This window comes from Boleophthalmus pectinirostris, unplaced genomic scaffold, assembly GCF_026225935.1.
Source record: "Boleophthalmus pectinirostris isolate CB_2022bp ecotype Guang Dong unplaced genomic scaffold, ASM2622593v1 HiC_scaffold_13, whole genome shotgun sequence".
NCBI classification, from domain to species: domain Eukaryota; kingdom Metazoa; phylum Chordata; class Actinopteri; order Gobiiformes; family Gobiidae; genus Boleophthalmus; species Boleophthalmus pectinirostris.
The window spans coordinates 24,793,024-24,817,285 of record NW_026571036.1 but is presented as its reverse complement, the minus strand read 5'-3'; the positions used below and the strand labels follow the sequence as shown (position 1 = coordinate 24,817,285).

Genomic DNA, 24,262 nt, shown 5'->3' with positions numbered 1-24,262 from the left:
AACATATCTGAAATTATGTTGTGTTTCATTCACACATGAGCAAGTCTGCATTATTAATCTCTCTACAGCTCAAAAGCTCAGAATGCCCTGTTCCACGTTGTGATGTTTTTTATTTATTTATTTTTATTTTGTTTATTTATTTGAGACAGGGACAGCACACAATTTTTGCATTTTACCTTAACAGGAGAGATGCATTGTACATCAGGTTGTAGCATCAGTGCTAATTTCCACCTGTAGTCCCTGGACAGATTCATTGATTGATTGTATTTAACTGACCTTGACTATCAACTGTTCATGGAGACCTGTAGCATGTTTTGGGTTGATGGGGGAAACCGGAGTGCCCGGAGGAAACCCATCCAGACACGGGGAGAAACATGCAAACTCCACACAGAAAGGCCCGGGTGACCTGGGGATCGAACCCGGAACCTTCTTGCTGTGAGGCATGAGTGCTAGCCACTCAGCCACCGTGCCACCAGAGCTAGTTCTCAATAAATGATTCCAGTGAGGGCGTATGGAGTTTAAAAACACAGTGGAGCATTTCCTGTATTACAGCATGACATCACAACGTGGAACTGAGTGCTTTCAGTTTGAGAGTAGAAAACAGCTGAAATGTGCAGGTTTGTGTGTTAAACATGTGTGAATGAAACAAACACAACTCCAGTTTGTTTGTGATGAAGAAACTACATCATAGATCAGAAAATGGTGTAACACAGGAGCTTTAAGGCACCATGGAACTTTTCTGGTGCAAGGTATGCCACATGATTCTATTGCTTTGACTGAAGTAATTCAAAGTATGGCATTAAACTTATCTCTATGTCTAAAAAAACATGGAAGATGTGCATTCTTCAGACTGACGCTCCACCCTTTCATATTTATATGAAAAGTCTATGTGGACGGAATCTGACGCCAAGGCATTCAATGGCTGAGTTTAAAAAGTTTTGTATTGTAGCATTGCGTCAAACAATGAGGGAATACTCTCCAATGACATGAAAGTGACGTCATTTTCCGGAAGAAGGAGAAGAAAGACCGAAGAGCCACAAACACCATGACAAGTAAATGTACCATGCAGGACCAGGAAAACAAGGCATTCGTAGACTGCAGCAGATGTGGGTCTGTAGTATTTTTCTTTGACATTGTCCACAGCATCCAAGACGTGCGTCGGGGGCGACTGAGCTGAAATGCAAAGGCGTCCAACTAGTGGGATCCAGTGTGTTTATTGCTGCTGCAGTCTGAACTTAACTGTGAGCCTCTCCACAAATCTGACTTGTAACTTGGCTTTGTTTTTGTCTTGTTTTGTCTTGTTTTGTAGAGTGATGGAGCAGCACAAACTGTCCAAAGATCAGTGGGAGGAAAGGATTCAGGTGTGGCATGAGGAGCACCGCTGCATGCTTAAGTCAGTGGACCACACCAACAGTACTTACATATTATAAATATGATTTGGAATGGAACAAGTAATTGCTAGAAAGTCTGAGAGAGCATTAGACATGAATATGACAGCATGAAAATGAAATATCTGGGGGGGAAAGCATATTTAAAACATTCACATTACTATTAGTTTAAAAAACCTGGATATTGTTATTGGGTAAATGTAGGAGACACCACAGTGTTCATTTAATTTCATATCTATGATGCCAAACCTGTCTAATGCTTATATATAATTTTACACATTAATATCCATATTATTCCATGTACAAAATAAGTCTGACTGATCCTCGCTTTCTCTAGGGAAGACGCCATGTTGGAGTACCTGAAGATTGCTCAAGATCTGGAGATGTATGGTGTCAACTACTTTGACATAAAGAATAAGAAAGGCACTGAGCTGTGGCTGGGAGTGGACGCTCTGGGACTGAACATCTATGAGAAAGACGACAGGTTTGTTCTGGCTTGTATCAAGATTGACTGAGTGTATCAAGATTATTTTTTATTGTTGTAATGAGCAATGTTGGATGTAATATTTTGAGTAATAAGGAGCTTACTTTGTTATTTTTTCAAATCAAATTTTTTTTATTTTAGTAACGATTCAGCTGATCACCACCAAACTGTGTGAAGCAACAGGAGCCAGTGTAATGTAGAGCACAGATCTGTACAGGTGTCAGCAGCCAGCCTCCCTTGGTACCTTCACGGCACCTGTCATTGCCCAACTTGGCACCCAGTCCAATTTGATCAGAATGACTTTTTATTGTTAAACCTGTACTTGTAATTGTGTATAATTCCAACTATGGAACTGTGTATATATATATATATATATATATATATATATATATATATATATAGTGAGAACTAAGAAATTGAAACCTATTTTAAGAAGCGTAGTGGAAAGGTGTGTTGTTTCTAGGAGAATGCTGTGTGAAGTGCACTGTCGTTTTCTGAGGTTAATGATCTCCAGAGCAGTGTGTGTACTGTTTTCCATGTTTTGACACTATATTAAAATGTAGTTCAATGTGAAGGTATTTCAGTATTCAGACTAGAGACTCTGATTGGCCCGTGCAACAAAATATATTACAAAATTAATTTAAATGCAATTATTAACTCAATAACTTTCAAATTATTCTACTGACTCTGCAGTTTAAAAGCTGCTCTCTCATAACAGGGCAATGGCCTGACTGTCAAAGGGTCACTCCAAACCCAATGGAACTCCAATCAAAACACTGTTCATGTCATTGGCTAATGTAAACCTGTATTTAAACATGCACGGTTTTGGTGGTATAATTGCTAATTTACCAAAAAAATAAATAATATAAGTATATATATATATATATATATATATATATATATATATATATATATATATATATATATATATATACACATATACACACACACACACACACACACACACACACACACACACACACACACATATATATATATATATGATTTTTGCTCACTTGATTATTATATAATGATATAGGTTTATCTGGGAGTTTCATGCTTTGTGCACACGTGCAGCTCAGAATGTTGCTTCTTGTTGAACATGCCTGTGAGACTGAGTGACATGATGAGCCACAGTCAGAGGTTGACATGTGTGTTCTCTTTGCATTGGGCTGACAGCATGTTGTGGGTGCAGACAGCTGCGTGGAACACAGGCAAACTCCTCTACAGCACAAAGCAGGACGATCATTCTTTGATTTCATTAAGAACAAAAATAACCTTGGATTGATGATTGATCATGCACAAATTAACATCCTTATGTCTCCTGTGATGTGTAAAAAAAAAACGTATGGTTTTAAATATTGTCACCTCAAATTGTGAATGCATATTTCAGATTCCTGATTCCTCTCGCCTACGTACATTTCTCTGTCATTCCTGGGGCGTGTGTCAGGGTCACTTGTGTTCTTCCAGTTTAGGCAGTGCAGTTTCACTTCACTGCTCTCCCTTACAACACTCTCAGTGTGAAGCTGTAGTCTCCTCACCTGGCACTATCCCACAATACCACACCCCGTTAACAAGCTGCGTTGCATAGTTTCAGTGTAATTGCTACCATTACAGTCTTACTACTACTATTTCAGAATCACTGTTTCGTTTAATGCCATTGTCAATGAACTGAGTTTTAGAGACTGAAACTAGGAATTGGTTTTGGTGAATTAGAGCTTCTTTGCAATAATGATAACGTGTACTAAAAAGCTACTACTATTATTACTGCTACTACTACTAGTACTACTACTACTTCTGCTACTACTACTACTACTACTACTACTACTAGTACTACTACTACTACTGCTACTACTACTACTACTACTACTACTACTATTACTACTACTACTACTACTAATAATAATAATAATAATATAAAAGTTAGAATTGTATATTGCCAAAATAAGAGCTGATTGAAAATTAAAGTAAAAGTAATACTATAGCAGTATAACCTCTCAAAAGGGAAAAACATAATCTCTCTGCAATTGTGTGCCATTGATAAATTAAGTAAAAAATAAAATGACATAATGAAAGTGGATTTATTGTCTTTTAATAGGATCACAAGAACTAAAAATAAGTGTAAATTTGACAAAGAAAAATGAAAGTGTCTGATAGTATTACAGTTTTGCACCAATCAAGAAGCAAAAGTTGAAAAAGTTGAAAATTGTAGGAAGTAGAGAACTGAATAATGTGACATTACACTACGGAGAATTTTGTCCCAAACTTGGGCACACAAGAACTTTTTGGTGTTTTCTTACAATTTTGTTTTGGTTCAGGGGGGTTGCTAGGTAACGTGGAATTCCCTGGTGTGATGTCATGATTTCCAACCAGGAAGTACAATTTTAAACCTAAAAAACTGCCAAACTGGGGAGAAAAAAAAAATCTTAAATATAACAGTTTTTATTAAAAAATTGTGGTCTAACATGTCATAGGCAAAGTGAGCCTAAATTGATTCATAAAGCAGGCCACATACTAGAGGAATGGAGGTCTATTAGACAATCAGATCCACTGTTCATAAATGTTTGGTTATTGGGTCAGTGATTTGAACAATACAATTTCATGTTGTGACATTCTTTGGTGTGAAAGATGAATTTGGATGGTCTTATATTTTTCCCTCCTGCTGTGTTTAACATTTGTCTTCCTTACTTCTTCAGGTTAACTCCAAAGATTGGATTTCCCTGGAGTGAGATCAGAAATATTTCCTTCAATGACAAGAAGTTCATTATCAAACCTATTGACAAGAAGTCTCCAGTGAGTAATGTGATCTCCCTAACATTAACACTAACTCTAACCCTAAGAGTTACTAAGATACAAATGAGACACTACACTTTTAGATGTCATTGATGATGCAGTGTGACAGTTGATGCACATGTCCACCGGCTTAATACAACAGAACTCTTGAATGTTGCTCTGGTTATCTGAAGCACTGTCCCCCGAGTCCAAAGGAGCAACAATCAAAACTTTTAAACTCAATTTCAATACTAAGGGATAGACACTCAACACTGATTCTGATACCACAAAAACAATTAAAGTACGCTTTATTTAGACAATAGAATGTGATTTTCAATATTAAATCATAGTACTTTCTTTTCTATTCCCATGTGTCCTTATCCTGTATGTGTGTAATCCCTCAGTGGTCGGTAGGTTTCATAGTGTTCATGGGCATATAGTTTATGTTTATGCTCTTCTACTTGTTCTCATACAGCTCCATTTCATTCTAAAGACATTCAGGAAGGGTTCATTTGTGTCCTGTGAATGTGACTTTTTAGTATTGACACCTGTTCAACTGAGTATCTGATTTTGAATACTCTCTTCTCTCTAATACTCGATCTATTAACTGTGTCAACTTGTTTTTTGCAGGACTTTGTTTTTTTTGCCCCACGTCTGCGCATAAACAAGCGCATTCTGCAACTGTGTATGGGAAACCACGAGCTGTACATGAGGAGGAGGAAGCCGGACAGCATCGAAGTGCAGCAGATGAAGGCCCAGGCGCGGGAAGAAGCAGCAAAGACAGCTGGAGAGGTTGGGCCTTTTTCTATTAAAGAAACTACAAAAAAGCTCAAGCCAGAGTAAAAGAAGTGAAGGGCAGCTCCTGTGCACTAGTTCCAGTGTGCTCTGACCAGGAGTAGGTACTTTTCACTGCTTTCGGTGAAGTGTCTCCGTCAGCTGTTCAAATAGACTGATGGCAGCTGGCAAGAGCAACAGCCTATTCATTCAGCCTTAAAGGAGACATCACGTAAAATCAATTTATAATTTTGAAAATGGGGATATTTACCAGTGACCAGAGTCTCATCTTTGTAAAGTATTGAACAAGTGTGTATTCTAGATCCAGTGAAAACCACTACAGACTGCTGCATTGTCTGGGAAAAACACATTTGCAGATGCCTTACAATAAATTCAATACATTCATGAAATAATGATGAATTTTATATTTCCAATCATTTCTACATTCAATTCAATTCAAGTTTATGTATATAGCACATTTATAACTACTTCAGCTGATCAAAGTGCTTCACATACAAGTCAACAAAACAGAAGAAACACTTACATATACACATACATATACATATAAATATACATATACATACATATACATATACATATACTTATACATACATATACATATACATATACATATAGAGAGATAACATGTGAAAACTACAATAAAAACACCAAGATAACCTGACTAGGTAGCACTAAATGCCAAGGAGAAGACGTGAGTTCAGTATATTATTCTACATTTATAATTAATGTCTTGTTGTCGTGAATACATCCATTATACAAATATAATATATGAGAAAAACAATATAAGAAATACACTAAACCAGTTTTTCTTTTTATACAGATTTTATATTATTTGTTCAGAATTGTTGATCTGTCCATTTATTTTTTGGGTGACATTCATAAGAATCTAGACTAAACATTTACATTTTGTACCTATGCTGTAACTGGGGGTCACGCTTTAGCTGAAGCTTTTGTGGCGGCTGTAGGACTGTGTTTAGAGATATCTTTGTGTTTAGAGATATCTTTGTGTGTGACTTGATTGCACTCCATGGCCCTGTGTGCTGTTGTGTGCCCACTGTTTATCACCTGTGGTATTTCTGTAGCCCTTTGTTGTGTGACTACAGTCTGTGTGTTATCTACAGAGCTCAGTTTGAGAGTGAGAAGAAAAAACGCGAGGCCATCGAGAGGGAGAAGGAGCAGATGGAGAGAGAGAAACAGCAGCTGGAGATGAGGCTGTACCAGGTGGAGGAGAAGACCAAGAAGGCAGAGAAAGGTGACAAAAGCCCTGGCAACAGGCTCATCCAAAAGTCACTGCGTTTACATGCACTCCAAGTATGCTTGTTGTCTGACAATCAATTTTTAGCTGCTGCAGTGAATGTTGAGTTCTTGTTTCTCACTTTCAAAAACTTATGACATCAAAACAAACACATTTCAGGTTTGCAAGAAGGTATTACAAAATATGATAAAACATTACACTATCCTTTGTTTCAGATCTTTAAAGATAACAGCCTTTTGATAAAAACTGCACTGTTCTGATACGATGTTCTATTTAAAGCATTTTGGAATAAAAGCTATGTTATTAAAGCACATATTTGTAGGTCACTGTGCCCTAGCGGTGGTTGTGAGGGTCCTTACACAACCTCCAAAGACAATGTCCTTACTGAGGCTGATTTATACTCTGCACGTTCCATGTTTCCATGTCAAATCTGTTAAAAAAACACGTGAGGGTTGACAAAGTAATTTTTTAGTAGTAGCTGGAGATGGTCAGCCCCCTCTGCACCAGAGGTGCCCTGAGGTGCATGAGCCATCACCAAAGATCCTTAACACAGGCTGTAGGGCGAAGTGTCTTGCCCAATAACTAATTTCTAATAAACAATCAATAAACATTAATCTGCTGACCATTAATAATGGTTGAAAATGGCCTATTCTGAATCACCAAAACTGAATCAAGATCTGATCTTTGAATTCAAATGAATATGATCAAAACATACCAATATTATATAATATGGGGTTTTACATTTTAGCAAATTCTCACAATCATGATGAACATAATCCTGCGTAAACTATGGTGCACAGCTCTTAAAAAAATATTTTTATCAGCTAGTACTTGATTCATATGAGGTAAACCAAAATAAAGTGTCAGGACTGTAGTCAGACTTCAGGAAACAGTTACATCATGTCAAGTAATGAAAACATTTCACTTTGTAGTTCAGTTTCCTAAAAAATAACTAACTTATAGTCACTGTTTGGCAAATGTAGTATGTAAAAGTGAGAAAGTGTGTTTCCTCAATCAAATGAATGTGGAAGTTTAATTTTCACACTGAATGCAGTAGATCATAACAATGAAATCATGATCATCCACATGTGAGAGACAATCATTTGTGTCTCTGAAGCTTCTAAGTGATGGAGTCCACATTTCAATTACAACAACAGGACACATTTGAATGTTGTCCTGTCTGTCTGTAGGCCTGTGCAGTGGAATGCCTTCAGGCTTTTATCAGAGTAGACGAATGAGGAAAGAATACCCCAGTAGAGATGATCCAGATCCCGATCCAGATTTTTTGGCTTCCGATCCAATAGTTCTTTTATTTTTAATGTTTGCAATTGCTGATACTGATCTGGTCTGATCTCATCCCAATACCGATCTTCTAACTTTTTATTATTTTATTTACATGAAAGCTGTGCCTTTATAAATATTCCATGGTGATTTTAGCCCCAGTTGAATCAAATCATTACTAGACATGAAAAGGTCCACTTAAAAATATCTTATTAACAATCCATTTTTGTAATATTGTAAAATAATGTATTCATTGTGTGCTTGTGTGTGGTTCAGATCTCCAGGACCAGATGCAGCGAGCTATGGCCCTTGAGCAGGAGCGCAGGAGGGTGGAAGAGGAGGCAGCACGATTGGAGAGTGAACGACAGGCTGCGCTGCTGGCCAAAGAGGAGCTTGCCCGACAGGCAGCGGACCAACAGAAGAGCCAGGAGCAACTGGTGAGTGAGAGACAGTTGCAAAGTCAAGCTCCTCCACAGCTGGTGTATGTCAGGCACGAGCTGTGGAGGCTCAGAGGGTGATGAGGTTTCCTTTGGGAGCACTCAACAAATGTAGATCTTTTGTAGATAGAGTCTTTTAAGTACAGTAGTATATCTTATTCAAGACCATTCTCCCTCAAGAAGCCTTTCTCTTTCTCATTTTTCTTTAACTTCTTTAGCACTTGATTCACACACTTATTGTAATTAATTGTTGTAATTGAAATGGAAATGATCCATATGTTACACTCTGAGCTTCTGGTTTGTTCAGTTTGAGGAAAACAAGTTGTTCACATTGTTGTGATTCTCAGAGGAATGTCCCACACAGACTATAGTACACTGGTTTAGAGCACTACTAAGACTCCAACTAGAATATATTTGGAATTGTTGTAATTGTTGTTGTTAAAAGGCAATTTTAAAAAATCCATCTTCTCCAAGAATAAATTATCAGAATGATTATTAATTGAACTACAAACATTAAAAGATATTTTAGACTGCTATTTGGGTTAAAGAAAAAAAAACACAACTAGCAAATTATGACAAAATGCAAGAGAAAGCATAATGTCATCAAATCAAAACACCAGTGAGAATGTTTCTTCCTTTGCATTTCACAGGCTGCTGAGCTGGCAGAGCGCACGGCTAAGATTAAACTTCTGGAAGAGGCCAAGAGACTCAAAGAAGAAGAGGTCAGCTCATGGCAGCTCAAGGTGAGAAATGACCACGATGGCACCAGTGCCAGTGTGCCAGTCCCCTTAACCAGCCTTGTGCTCAAGATTAGTTAAGATCTTTTTTCATACGAAAGACAATTTTTAATCATCAGAACAACTTCTGAGAGTTTTACTTCTTCATCCAGTGTTGTTCAAAATTCAAACCACACCAGTGTAAATATGTTTATATATCTATTTGGTTAACTACTTTACATGCTGTAGATGGAAGCTGGTTTGAAAACAAATATATTTGCAATAAATCATCCTGATGAGTAGTTGAAGAAAGATTTCACACACATCTCCATATCTTTGCTTGACCCCTTGGCTCTGATTTTTTGTTGGCTATAAGATCCAACTGCAGTGTTTTACTCATTTTATTTATGTGTTTTATGTCATTTTAAAATTATTTTAATAGAGCATATTAATTATAATTAATAAATAATAATTAATAATAATTATTATAATTATTAACCTTTATAATTACTGTGTAAATCTGCCAGAATATAGCACATATTGGTTTACCAAAGGCGGATCATACAGTACACAATAACAAATGATCAAAACATTACAAAAATAACAGACCATTAAAGTCCTCCATGACTCGGCCATGCTTGGAGACCTTTGGGACTCACTTCGTGGCCTGGACGCAGGTGGAGATGAGTACAGCTCCGTGCCACGCTATGGTGTAGAAAGTTGTGCTATAAAATTATCCACAAATATTGACAGTGACTGTTTATTAATTATGTGTATTTAAAGTTTGGATGAAATTGCAAAAAATAAAATAATTAGACAAACATATTCTTCAGATTTTATTTTTGATTTTAAATTGAAAATCCATGGAAGGAATTCTACAAATACTACACCTCTTTATTTCCCATTTATTAGTGTGGATTTCTAACACACTTAGGGAAATGCTTTTGAATATATAATATTCAGTATGATTTGGTGGAGTTTAGGTTTGGGGAAGGGTCCACCACCTCTTTGTCTCTATGGAGATGCTATTGCTTTGCCTTGAATGTTATACAGTATGACTTTAAATGTATCTGTATTTATGGTGAAAAGTAGCTGACTCTTCCAGGCCGAGTTTCAGGTCAGATCTGTGGAGAGTCGACTGCGTGCATCATAAGAACACGTGATTTTTAGATTGATGGAAGTCCAAGCAACTCAATAAATGTAAGATAGATAAGTTGAATGGTGGAACATTTCAGGCACAAAAATATGATTTCTATGGAGACCAGCCAGTGGTGGACCTAGTTAATTAGTCCTGGTTTAAGTAGATATGACATGCCAAAAGAGTAAATGGAATGCGAATGTGGTCTTAAAATAATGTCCATTGGTTTATTTTTTTTTACTTTATTAAATCAAAGGTACTGAAATCAAGGTAAATGTTCTCAATTCAAGTAATTTTAACATACGAAATATAAAAAAAGTTGTAAATAAACTGAGTAAAATAACTTAAATGTGATAAAACATAATCTAGTATCAAACTGATCAGTTGGTTTCAGTACGTGCTAGTAGAATATATCAAGTGGGATACAAACTTGAGTGTTACAAACAGTAGAAGTAATCTGATGACCTCATACTTGAATGTAACTCTTGTATGTTTACTGCATCTTTACCTGCTTGAAATGGTCTATCAAAGTTATTATTGAACTCATTTCCTGACATGTTGTGAGCAGGCCAGAGCTGCACAGGATGACCTGATGAAGACCAGAGAGGAACTGCATATGGTGATGGTGACACCACCCCCTCCCCCTCCCCCACCCATGTATGACCACCTGGACGACAACAGTGACAATGAGGACTCCCACAGTGCACAACTGCACAACGACGGTATCGAGCAGCACCGCAACGAAGAGGAGCGGCTCACAGAGGCCGAGAAAAACCAGAGGGTCCAGGAGCAGTTAAAGGTAACCACGCCTCCAAAAACACATTCAGACAATATCATTATTATGACATAAACAATGAACATGCTGCAGTCTTCACTCTCCTCTTCTCTGTGCTCAATCATGATCCAAACCAGATAAGACAGTTGAGAACATCTTCTCATTTACAATGACGATTGATGAGATTTAGTCGTCTGTATTCAGTTATATATAATACACTTGGATACTTATTAGCCCGAGCACCAGAAGCTGGCAAAGTGCCTATTAGTATTGTACAACCACACAAAGAACAGTCATGCAAGTGCCCAAAGTGCCAGTCACTGACCAAGAGCCCTCACCCGACGTGAGAATATGTAAGTGGTTTCCGAAATCACATAAATCTAGAAAAATTTTGCCTACATTTGATTGAACAAGTGACCTTTTAGGGTCATTTCCTGTCCCTGTACTCTTGCTAGGGTTTTTTGATCTAGTGCCCCAAAAATCCTTGTGAATCATCTGGACAACTTGGACATTAAAAGACTGAATGGTGTTGTCATGACAACAATGCAAACTTTATTTTTGCGGCTCATCATCAAACTTCGACACATGATTATTTGGAAATAGTTTGACTGATTTCACTCAAACTCTTAATTGTTGGTAGACGCCCTGGCCCTGAACAGAATGATCTACTGATTATTCCCTGGAGCTGTCTGTCTGTTTATCTGAAGACTGTACAGGACCCCCTTAAAAAAATGCATACTCACTTCAAAACAATATGTAATGTTTCCTCTAAAAGTTCATATTAACTAAAGTAGTTCAAATTGTAAATTAAGCAATTAAATTATGTAAAGTAAATTTCACACTAAATTTTCTTTTATGATATTCGTGACATGGTCTCGATCAAAAAAGTCAATGATGGCCACACCCCATTTCCCATCGCGCTGTCATGGCAAAAGCCAGATATCTACTCTAACCAAAGGCATGTCCCGACAAAAACTTTGGACAAACCAAATTTTGCCAAATCGTACACAGATGCAACATGACAATAAGAACAAAAAGTATTGGGACCATGCCCCCCCAAACCCGAAGTCTGGCATGTTGGAATAATCATATGACATATGCAACAATTCCCACCATTCGATATGGATCTCGATAAGTGGGTCACAATATCTCCAGCAGAGACAGTGCGTAGCTCCTCCCACACTTCCCCCTCCAGCACAAACAGTACGTAGCTCCTCCCACACTTCCCCCTCCAGTACAGACAGTACGTAGCTCCTCCCACACTGCCCCCTCCAGTACAGACAGTACGTAGCTCCTCCCACACTGCCCCCTCCAGTACAGACAGTATGTAGCTCCTCCCACACTGCCCCCTCCAGTACAGACAGTACGTAGCTCCTCCCACACTTCCTCCTCCAGTACAGACAGTACGTAGCTCCTCCCACACTGCTCCCTCCAGTACAGACAGTACGTAGCTCCTCCCACACTTCCCCATCCAGCAGAGACAGTACGTAGCTCCTCCCACACTGCCCCCTCCAGCAGAGACAGTACATAGCTCCTCCCACACTGCCCCCTCCAGCACAGACAGTACGTAGCTCCTCCCACACTGCCCCCTCCAGCAGAGACAGTACATAGCTCCTCCCACACTGCCCCCTCCAGCAGAGACAGTACGTAGCTCCTCCCACACTGCCCCCTCCAGCAGAGACAGTACATAGCTCCTCCCACACTGCCCCCTCCAGCACAGACAGTACGTAGCTCCTCCCACACTGCCCCTACAGTCTGTGCTTGTACAGACGCACTGGTCTCACGATTTGATATAATATCGAATATCGTTGCATCCCTAGTCATAATGTAATCCTTAGACATTGAATTCTGACATTTTCATTTATTAAACTATTAAAACAAGCACAACCTAATATGTGGGCGCATATTCAAAAATCTGTGTTAACATCACCAACTGGATGAAAGTTGAAATACACATAAAATGAATCAACATCTTAATGCAACCCAACAAAGGAACAGTGTGCACAACAGAGTACCACAAGATAAATTGTTCTCACTATACATTTACTCATCTCTAATCAGCCTAGAAAAAAAAGGGACGGAATGCTCTGTGTGTGCTCTAGATAGAGGCAGACAAGGGCCAATCATAATTACATTAAAATCATTAAACACTGCAGAGTTTTGATGTGAAGTGCAATACCAAAGGTGCAAAACCCCATAAGCCCATAACCCCGTTGAGCGCGTGTCTGTGCGAGCTGCTCGTGCCTACTTTTGTATGATAGGCTAGTTAATAAAAGTAATATTCGTAATTTATCACAGGCTTTTAACCAATATTTGTCAGTCCTGTGTGTCTCTGTTTTGCTTTCAGTGTGCCATATTTTCAATCAGAGCACCAAGGTAAATCTTTACATCTGCAAAGAAGCATAGGCAACAAAGCCATTCACCTTTGAGTAAATATGAAGTAGTACATGTGGCGTGGAATAGAGTGTGATGGTACTTTTTTCCCCATTTACTTGAGCTGCTCCTGTCAGTCAGTCTCCCTCACCTGTATGAGTTTGATAGCCCTGACCGAGAGCATGAGGGCCATTGTAAACTTGCATCTTTTTTTCCAGGCCTTGACCTCGGAGTTGGCACAGGCTAGGGACGAATCCAAGAAAACAGCAAATGACATCCTGCACCTTGAAAACCTTCGAGCGGGACGCGACAAATACAAGACGCTGCGGCAGATCCGACAAGGCAACACCAAGCAGAGGATTGACGAGTTTGAGGCCTTATAATCCTGTGACTGCATCTCTCTTTGTAACAGACTCATGAAAACAGAGCGGAATGTACCACAGAATGAGGCATGGCCAACATTCTAGTGCCAAACTGTTTTAAATCATTCTCCGTGCCCACTTATCTAATTCATTATTTCATCTTATTATTCAAAGTATGTTTCTGGTGCATTAAGTAACATTTCTGGTGGAGGGTCCGTAACTTGATTGATTCGTGGAAATGTTGCTTTGCCTGGAATATATCATATTATGACAAGTGCACATGGCAGGTTTTTGTGTTTTTCAAATTATTACTTGGTTTTGTGGGGTCATACCTGTGGTAAGTATTTATACTAGTAGTCAATCAAGTGGCAGTTTATGGAAAAAAAAAAGTTGGAAAAAAGAACAAAAATACATGAAGTAGCAGTAAGTTCTAAAACAGAACACCTCAATGCAGAAAATTCCATCACAATTTTTTTTCATTGTTTTCACAAAATATCGGTGTTGAAATCTATGTTTGAATAATCACAAATATAATATTCTACGTATGTGATTTCATGTTGAACCAGAAAGTCAAATTTACCAAAAAACTCAACTATTAAACATCTAAGCAAAATATTGTTTTAGTGAAATTAGCTGATGGTCTTCAAGCTACTTTATCTTGCATTTATTCAATTACAATTGTTAAAAAAGAAAAACATGCATTCTTACTGTAACTGCATATTGATGTGGGGTCATCACCTGCTTGTGTTAATGGAGAGAGACGCTAAGGAACATTCCAGGCAAAGCAGGTGGTGGACCCTCAACCAGAAAAGTGCACTTTTAAATATTAGTAGAGGGAAAAACTAAAAGTCCCTACACTGTTTTTGTTCATTTTTATTATTATTATTGTTTTATTTTTTTCATTTTGCACAATTTTTACGATATAAAGATGTACAATTCATCATATTTGGGCGAGTTAAAATGATTGTGTTTTCATATTAAGTCAAAGACAAATCTAAAAATCTAGAATAAATTACTACACATATTTTGCAGAGTAGTAGTAGTACAATTGCAGACAATATTTTGGAGCAAGGGCTGTGATTGGTTAAATGAATATTAGAAGCAGTTTATTTTTTAGCGTTTGAAAAAATGTATTGCTATTTGAATACTTAATTTACACCATATGTTGCTATTGTTTAAAATCATGCTTGAGTTACTTATTTATATTTTATGTGGGATATGGATTTAAAAAAAACTTTTGATTTATATATTTTGCTCCCAACTTTTGACATTAACATATGGTTTATTGGAAAGTTTATGTGTATTAGAAAATAAAGACATTTTATTACATGCACTGATTGTAGTGTTGTTAAGGTACTTTAGTAAGTCGTCTGGAGACATGCCAAGATTTCATGGCAGAACCACATGAAACAAAAACTGCCACAAAGTTCAACATACACACGTATACATACAGCAATGAACTGAAGTGTTTTTTTCTTAATCAGGGAGCGACATTAATAAAAACACGTTACTTAGGCCCATGTCCTCCAAATTCTTATGCCGTGTAACATCATTGTTGAGTGAGTGGGACTTTGCTCTGTTATTTCAGATAATTATGAGCATTTAAAAAGGGCATCTCAGTTGGAAGATAACACATTTAAAGCTGAGACCTTCTCTTTTAATGTGTTGATGAGGCTGAGACCACAGATATAACACAAATGCCCTCAAATAAACAAGCTGTATACTACACTTCACCGCTCGTTTGATGGAACATTTGAGTCAATACAACTTCTCTTTTAAAACAGGTAGAGAGAGTGCAGTGAAAGAGAGAGCGACTGAATGAGGACTTTCAGCCTCTGCACAAAGAGCTTATTGTAAACTAGAAACTCAGGAGAGTCAGAGTCACCATTCAGAGAGAGAGAGAGACAGAGAGAAGAGAGAGAGAGACAGAGAGAGAGAGAGAGACAGAGAGAGAGAGAGAGAGAGAGACAGAGAGAGAGACAGAGAGAGAGAGAGAGACAGAGAGAGAGAGAGAGAGACAGAGGGAGAGAGAGACAGAGAGAGAGACAGAGAGAGAGACAGACAGAGACAGAGAGAGACAGAGGGAGAGAGAGACAGAGAGAGAGAGACAGAGAGAGAGAGAGAGAGAGACAGAGAGAGACAGAGAGAGAGAGACAGAGAGAGAGAGAGAGAGAGAGAGAGAGAGAGAGACAGAGAGAGAGAGACAGAGAGAGAGAGAGAGAGAGACAGAGAGAGAGAGACAGAGAGAGAGAGACAGAGAGAGAGAGAGAGAGACAGAGAGAGAGAGACAGAGAGAGACAGAGAGAGAGAGACAGAGAGACAGAGAGAGAGAGAGACAGAGAGAGAGACAGAGAGAGAGAGAGAGAGAGAGACAGAGGGAGAGAGAGAGAGGAGTAAACCACTTCCTACTCAATAAAGTTGAGTGCTACGAGTGAGTGCACACAGGGGGAACAACTTCAAGAGGCTATTACATACAGGAGCAAAGTGACCACTTTTAACTCTCCATATATTGAGAATAATTCACTTATTAGATTTAAATAATTCTTTATTCTATACAGACAATATAGGCATATAAGAGTTATAAGTTAACTTTCAATGTGTTTGTCATCTTAGAATCATACGATTCCATATGAACAAAGGAAGAGCAGTAAAAACATAACCCTCAAAGGGGTGAGTCCAGGTGCTCATCAGTGGCTGATACAGAGAGTAATTCATTTCAGTGATCGTCTCACTGACCTTTATCTTTATTTTTAGCGTCGACATGCTTTACTATTACTAATACCTTTTGCAATGAGCTAATGACAAATGAGGACATGTGGATGGAGGTGAGTCACGTGAGGGTGAGGGTTCTGGTGGAGCATTCAGGGTCTGGTCTTCTCTGCATGAAGGGCTGTCTTGGATTGTACAATGATCAGTCTGAACTCAAAGTTATTTCAGATAGTGCTGAGGTTTCAGAGAGCGGCAGTCACCCAGAGGTCCAGTTATCAGACTTCTAAACAGAAATACAGGGATACATGTATGTTATGTGCATCACAATCAGGTGAAAAAACTACCAGTTCTCTCACAAAAATGATGTAGGATAAATATTGAAATATTAGTTAAGCATGACCCCTGGTGGTGGACAGAAGATCTGCATCTCAAAGGTGTTTGTAATCAGCTGTAGCGCTCTGGTCATGGGGGACTATGTTGTTTTTCATTGTTGATTTCAATGTTCAATGTTTTTTATGTTTTTAAAAAATAATTTAAAATATAATACTTTAATTTGCTTTAATCCTTTTAATATGAACAGTCACACCATTTCAGGGGGCTGTGGAGGTGTTGAGTCCAGTGCGGTGACCAGGCGCAGGGCTGTAACAAAGCCCCATATGGAGGCACTGGAGCTGGGACAGACTGAGGCTCACTGCAGCCTGGACAAAGTCTGTTAGAGCCAATAGACACAGATTCTAGAAAACAACTCATGGATCACATAGTAATATGATTATAGAAAAAAGATTTAAAAGACTTATAAAGACTTAAAAAATTCCCCCATTTTATATATATATATATATATATATATATATATATATATATATATATATATATATATATATATATATATATATATATATATATATATATATATATATATATATATATAATGGGGGAATTTTTTGTTGCATTATCAGAGTAATAATATCTTAAACAGTAGCTTCCAGAAGAACATTTTTGAATTCCAGAAATGTTTGTAAAAACACCTTAAATACAAATTTGTAAAAATGCTTCATGAATGAGGCCCATTGTCTTTCAACCATATCTACAGTTTAGTCATGAAAACACTGGATTTCTTGTTTAGGTCCACTTAAATTTCTTACAGTTCACCTTACATTCATACTAAACCTTGAGTTGGACAAAATGTCATCTGATATTGTCATAAATATTAGTAAAAAGTAAGCTCACCTTTGTACACAGAGGATACCACTGGAAGCCCTCGATGGACCTACTTGAAGCCCACCCATCCAGAGGAATCAGAACTTCCCCCAAAAATGCTTTCCTCCTCAGGCTTCCAGCGTTGAAAACACAGGCCTGCAGATGCTTCCCAAACAACATGGAGTGTTCTATGTGATGCTGTAAACAAGCACATAAACCCTAGTAAAGAAAACACTATACAAACACTACAAGCAGATAAAAATATGGATACATGTTCAGAAATGGACCTTTAAAACCTCTCTGTAGACTGGATTGGTGCTACTTTTCTTCACTGTTGTTTTTAATTTAGCATGCTTCCCTGGGCGGATGTACACCTGGACATACCTGTCAATTAAAAGTGTACAAATTATTATTATTATTAGGCCTGAATGCCAGAAGATGGCGAAGGGGCTATTAATATCACAAAACAATGCTTCTACTGGGGCGAAGCACAGTGCCCATAGTGACCAGGGATGCTAACCATGAAGTAGGAATATGTGACTGCTTTCCAAAAATCTATAGTTTATTATCTTTAAAAAAACGTATTATAGTTATAGAACCAAATTCCAAAAATAAAGAAAATGGTGTGTCAGCACCATCACAAGAAAAAAAATTGCATTAAGGTAGAGACAAAAAAATAATAATACAAAATTCTGAATTGAAATGTGACACAGAAGCTTGCAGAAGTTAAAATGGATCTGGTTAGTACTAATAGCATTCAAACGTGTGTTAAGGGGGTCATAATGAAGTAATGATGAACTAAGGTTTTGTTAAAGCTAACTTCAATACTGCTGTTTTATCCTCTGGTTAGACTTGGTCCTGTTGTCTGTATATTGTGCAAACAGAATTAATGACCAATCCTAATGTTCAGGTAGGATACTGAACAATTATTGATACTATCATGATACAAAATTATCATGAAATTACATTAAAAGATAAAAATGCAAGCAAAATGAATAATGTAAACTAAAATGTCTTCATGGGTCCTAAAGCCAAAGTTACACCCTTAGTGTTGGAGGGAAGTGCGTACACGTTAGATTTCTTCTTTTTGGAGTCTCCACACATGAGGTTTCGACAGGCGCCCACAGTAATCTCCAAACAGGATGTTGTGTTGTCATAGGCCACAGCCAGCTCCAGTTCTCCTACTGCACTGAGGGCATCCATGGGTCCACAGTCTGTGCTCACGCTGCCACAGCTGCCCTGAAACAACCAAGGAAAACAAATGTGTGAGATTTAAGTTTGGAATGCTGCTATGTGCCAACTAATGAACATGAAACATTTAATTTATCATATATCTTTGAAGCTCTAGAAGTCGTATGTTATTTTTCATTGTTGATTTCAATGTTCAATTTTTTTTTTTTGGACAAAAAAAAGTTAATTACATTAACTTAAATCCTTAATTACATTAATAGTCACACAATTTACATTCAGCTCTGAGTAAATAAGTTTCCATTACCCCCCACCCCACCCCCCTTTGATTGATCACATTTACTGGTTAATCCATTAATGGCAACATCAAAGACAAATATTTATTTTTATTTTATTAAGTCAAGTGCTTTTATTTATTTAGAGTGAAAAAGAAAGTTCCAAATCAGGAGAGAACTTTGAGTGGTACCTAAACTTAATCCTAAAACTGTGATTTTTTCAGAAATGTTGCAAAAAATACTGCACAAGATTAAACTAAACAAATCAAGTCCACACTATAAAACACACACATACACACATATATACACACACACACACACACATACACACACACACACACACACACACACACCCTTACACTTAAAACATTAAATGCCTTAATTTTGTTAAATGAACACTGAAATGAGATGTTCAGTTAACTGTCAGACGATCATGTTACTTGTGCATAAATTGACCATGCAGTTTGAATGGAATCTTCATCTTCATTTGTCCTTTCATGTGCACTTTCTACAGTAACCAAAGACTCTAATCTAAACTTGTGTTGCAACAGCCCTGTCACTGGTTCAGATCTGTTATCTGTCTTGTGTAACATGACAGGAAGTCAGAATGTTCTCAAACTCACTGAAGTGAAGGAGGTGGTGTCTTCTGCTCCTGTGGACCAGCTCTCTGGGTCACTCTCTCTGCTTCTCTTAAACACATTTGGAAGGCTGGGAACTTTGAAAAGCTGAAAAAGAAAACCATATAATCATTCAAAGTGATAAAGACATTTCCAGTTCAATAGTGCATTTTGATCTACAGACTGATGGAATGGTTAAAAGTAGAAATGACATGTTCATATGTATTTGTCAGATGAAGCTAACTCATGATTTTGAAAAGGTATGATTTTTAGGTTTTATTTATAAAGTTTACCTTTTCATGCAAATATTTGACAAATTTATGAAACATTGACAATTGATGACTAAAGCTTGAATATGTTTTCCAGAAAAAAGTGTAGTTTTCCAGGGTTTACACTCACCACTCCCTAATGTTGTATATTTGTATTTTCTTACTTTGAGACTTCTTCTGATATCCGTGTCTGATAAACTTTTCTGAATATTCAGATGAGATGATTTCTTGATGTTTTCCACTTTAAGGTGATCATACCTCACATCATTTTCTGATGTTGATTTCTCTGCAGTACATTAATACAATGGCATTAATCAACACAAGTTTACACACACGCACACATGCATATATATAATCTCAGTAGATTTGAATGGCATATGTTGCTGAGATAATAATCTCTTTTTGAAGTGCAAGGCCTGTGTTACATCTACTTACTTCTGATATGACTGGTAACAGAAAGCATTAAATCCTCCATGGAGCTTCTCAGTGGTTTACAGTTTTGCGAATTCTGTCAACAGAATGTATCACACATGGCATTACACTTAATTGTGCTTTATATTTATTATATTATATTATAATTATACTAAATTGTTTTGCATTGCAGTGATAAATAATGCAGTTCAATATAATTGTTGTATTACTGGCATACCCCCGACTTGCTCAGGAAAGCACAATCCAAATGAGGAGGAGGTGTTGGTGGCACAATGGCTATATGACTGTAAAAATGCACAAGAGAAAATCACAGCCTCTAAATGAACTTAAATGTGACATAAAGACTCCAGGATTACCTTAACACGCCATAGGTCCTCAGCAGCCTCTCTCCTACACTCTCATTTTTGCCTGCAGTTGTAAAGAAAATTATGGGAATATTGCAGGGGGAAAATAGAGGGATATAGAAGAAAGGGATAGGAATGAAACTGATAGACAAAGTAAAATCCCCTTTTTCTGCTGTTTTAACAGCTTTGCTTTGGTTTGATCATTTGATTAAGACTACACTTGAAAATACTTAGTGGTTTAGGTTAGGAAAATGGTTTGGGTTTGGATCTTTAATGTAAATATTAATCATTTGAACTTGTAATTTTAACTTTGAAATGTTACATTTCTAATATTACAAAATAAATCAATAAAAAGTGAACCTCAACTGAACATGTGAAGTAGACTACCATTAAATCAAACAGCTCAATAGCATAATAGCATCTCAAATAAATGATTTAACTAAAAACATTTTTATATGATAGGTGATTATAATCTGGTAAAAGTGTTTTATTTTATTTCATTTACCTGTTTTCTATAAAGGACACCTACAGGTACCAATGTGCAACCAATATACAATGTACCAATGTGCTACATGTTAAGGACTTGTTAGGGGCATAAAGAATTATGTATAATAAGATTTAGGTTACAGTTCACACCTTAGTTTAATTGACTGAATTTAATGTTTTCTAATTACATTACATCAAAACCTTTGTGGAGTTGACACACCTCTGGCTGGATCACTGACGGATTACACATATTGTAATACTATGTGCATCTGCATGTTCCACTACAAGAAGTCTAGAGGAAATAGGCTGTGTTGTTAAATAAAAACTATTTAACAACATGCTGGCCATATATATATATATATATATATATATATATATATATATATATATATATATATATATATATATATATATATATATATATATATATATATATATATATATATATATATATATATATATATATACACACACACACACACATATATATGTACTCACAACCCATATGTTGAGGACAATTAATTAAATAGGAAATCAATTAAAAATGAAATGTCATTTTTCAGATGGCATAAGCAACTTAACTTTTAAATAATACTATTAAGAATTTACTGGCAACATAATTGACAACAGATGTGTATTTAAAATTTAAGCAAATAACCTGTGGCAGGGAATTTCTTTGACCTTTCCTCCAAGAACCACTCTCCAGATCGGAATTTTACATCTCTGCAAATGAGAACTTAAGACAATTAGAGCAAAAAACTAAAAGTATATGTTTGTTTCCTCACAAACCCAGTCTACTTATATAAATGTATACACAATAGGAACCCCCAGTGCAGCAACTGCAACACGTGCCTTGAATTTATTCTGCAAATACATGCATCATATATATGCATCTGTAATCTCTGTGACCTTGATTTTGATTCTGATAAAAGCAAACACACAGGCACTAATCAACATTATACTACTAAGAATCTATGTCATACTTCTAAGAATCTATGTCATACTTCTAAGAATCTATGTCATACTTCTAGAAATATATATCTAAGAATATCTATGTATATGTATATCTCTATATCTATCTATCTATCTATCTATCTATCTATCTATCTATCTATCTATCTATCTATCTATCTATCTATCTATCTATATGTGTATATGTATATAAATGTACATACTTGTTTGTATACAGTCAGTGCCCTGCCTGACCATGCTCTTTCTATCCAAATTAGCACCAGGATCTCATGAAGAACAACCCTGCATAAGTTTCATGAGAACAGTGAATGTGGTTCCAGGTCTGACTGAGCTCTTTTTCATGCTTGCTTTTGTGGTTTGTGGCTGGTTTATGAGAACACTGTCTCATGATCTTGGCTCTAGTTACCTGTAAGTAAAGCAGACAGTGCATCTCCAGCCAATGGTGGTCACACTGACGCGGCACTTTGGGCAGATTCGGTGACTGCAGCCGTGGCACACTGCTCCACTGTTCCAGAGCTTTCCCAGTGACCTCTGGCACCGCGCACATATCCTTTGACCATACTGCCACCCAGAGCTTTTTGCACTTTTTCTATGCACCTCCTGCAAGTCCTGCTTCAACAGTCTGCAATATAAGTCGTTTTCCCTTATTCACTGGCCATCCATGATACATGCCACATTCGAATAACAATCACATTGTAGAAAGATGTATGAACATTTTATTGAACATATGGTTTACTTTTGATGGATCATCTTTTTGCTTAATTGTGTTGTTTTAGCACATTACAGGATCATTCAAGAGAATTGTGGCAAGCAGACATATATTCAATTAGATGAGACTCCAACTTCCACATATAGCACATATTACAAATTAAATGTTAAAATATGATTATAAAAAATATTTATATATATATTTTTAGATTACCCATAATTTGACTGACTATAAAGTCAAAATCTTTAGCGTAATAACTGCCCTCTCACTTAAATTTAAGTACTGTGGACACAGATTGATGTTGTAATGTAAGGTACCTGATTCTGTCCTCTTCTATGACTCTCAGCTGCTTATCTCTGCGAAGTACTTCCAGTACTTGCTCACATTCCAGGACCTGCAGTAAATTAAGTTCCATCTCGTTGTCAGGTCTTGTGAAGTCTGATGCTGCTCTAAGCTTGTGTGTTATGACTTGTGTCTGCTCCTCCCTCCTTCTGTACCGCCTCTCTGAGCACGCAGCCCTTACTAAAAACAGAGTTCTGTGGTGGGAAGAATTTTCCAGTTATCATTCATAAAGAAGATTTCTATTAACAGAAATATGCATGCATTAGAAATAGAAACAAACAACACAAGCACATGTACATTTTAATTTTTTTGTAAATCTGGCAGCAAAAACATAATATATTCCGTTGAAAAAAGTGTGACTTGCTGGGAGACTGTGCGCAGGTTTGTGAGAACAATAAGAAAGATCCTTCTTAAGGAAAACATAAAAACAAAACAAAAAACCCTAAATGGTCACATAATTTTCTACTTTCAACTACTTTTGCCTGTCCATCCATGGGAGATGGTATGTTCTTAACTGTGGTTCTTCCCTGGATTTCTCTTTTTCTCTCTCTCTAGGAAGGACAGGGGAGCCACTTGGAAGGTTTTCTGTAACTGCACCAATCCATTTAAAACTTAAAACACTTTTTAACCTCTATTGTCTCCCACTTACTTTACCTTCACCCTCTTTTTGTCATTTCCACAGAGGTCCACATTCATGCTGACAAAAAATAAACAGCAGCTCTTATGTTTCCATTGAACAGGTTACAACATAATATTTCCTACTGCCTGTATTTGGAAATACCCATTTTCATCTGAGTCTGAGTAGTAACTTCCTGGTGATGCAAAGCAGTAATACCATAGGCAGTGTCAGTTTCAATATTTGTTGTTATAAAACAGCCATAAAATTGAGTTTGGTGCATCAGAATCAATGTACACTGTACAGAACAAGTTCAAAACATAAAAACAG

At 37.1% G+C, this 24,262-nt stretch overlaps 2 protein-coding genes across 2 annotated transcripts in view; one reads left to right on the top strand and one right to left on the bottom strand.

Moving 5' to 3' along the window:
• ezrb (ezrin b) overlaps positions 1–15,109 on the top strand; it is a 35,293-nt gene extending 20,184 nt beyond the window's left edge. The window contains 10 exon segments of the mRNA XM_020939903.2: positions 1,310–1,393; positions 1,726–1,872; positions 4,569–4,665; positions 5,275–5,411; positions 5,413–5,436; positions 6,561–6,691; positions 8,252–8,412; positions 9,063–9,155; positions 10,835–11,065; positions 13,633–15,109. Coding sequence (XP_020795562.2) covers positions 1,310–1,393; positions 1,726–1,872; positions 4,569–4,665; positions 5,275–5,411; positions 5,413–5,436; positions 6,561–6,691; positions 8,252–8,412; positions 9,063–9,155; positions 10,835–11,065; positions 13,633–13,797 — 1,270 coding nt within the window. The 3' untranslated portion in view covers positions 13,798–15,109.
• Positions 15,110–16,300: 1,191 nt separating this feature from the next.
• On the bottom strand, positions 16,301–23,440 carry sytl3 (synaptotagmin-like 3). Its single transcript, XM_020939904.2, has 12 exons — positions 23,292–23,440; positions 22,672–22,887; positions 21,952–22,016; positions 20,820–20,871; positions 20,681–20,747; positions 20,467–20,539; positions 20,196–20,317; positions 19,769–19,870; positions 18,752–18,921; positions 17,970–18,066; positions 17,713–17,880; positions 16,301–16,768 (listed from the first exon to the last, which is right to left on the bottom strand). The coding sequence occupies exons 1-12, from the start codon at positions 23,387–23,389 to the stop codon at positions 16,742–16,744; spliced, it is 1,257 nt and encodes a 418-aa protein (XP_020795563.1). The 5' UTR covers positions 23,390–23,440; the 3' UTR covers positions 16,301–16,741.
• Positions 23,441–24,262: the final 822 nt, after the last annotated feature.

Coding starts and splice junctions, on each gene's coding strand:
- sytl3 (XM_020939904.2), bottom strand. CDS start 23,389: ATGGAACTTAATTTACTGCAGGTCCTGGAATGTGAGCAAGTACTGGAA. Junction 20,748..20,819: donor AGGACCTATGGCGTGTTAAG/GTAATCCTGGAG, acceptor GCATTTTTACAG/TCATATAGCCATTGTGCCAC. Junction 18,067..18,751: donor AAAAAGAAGAAATCTAACGT/GTACGCACTTCC, acceptor TTTAATTGACAG/GTATGTCCAGGTGTACATCC.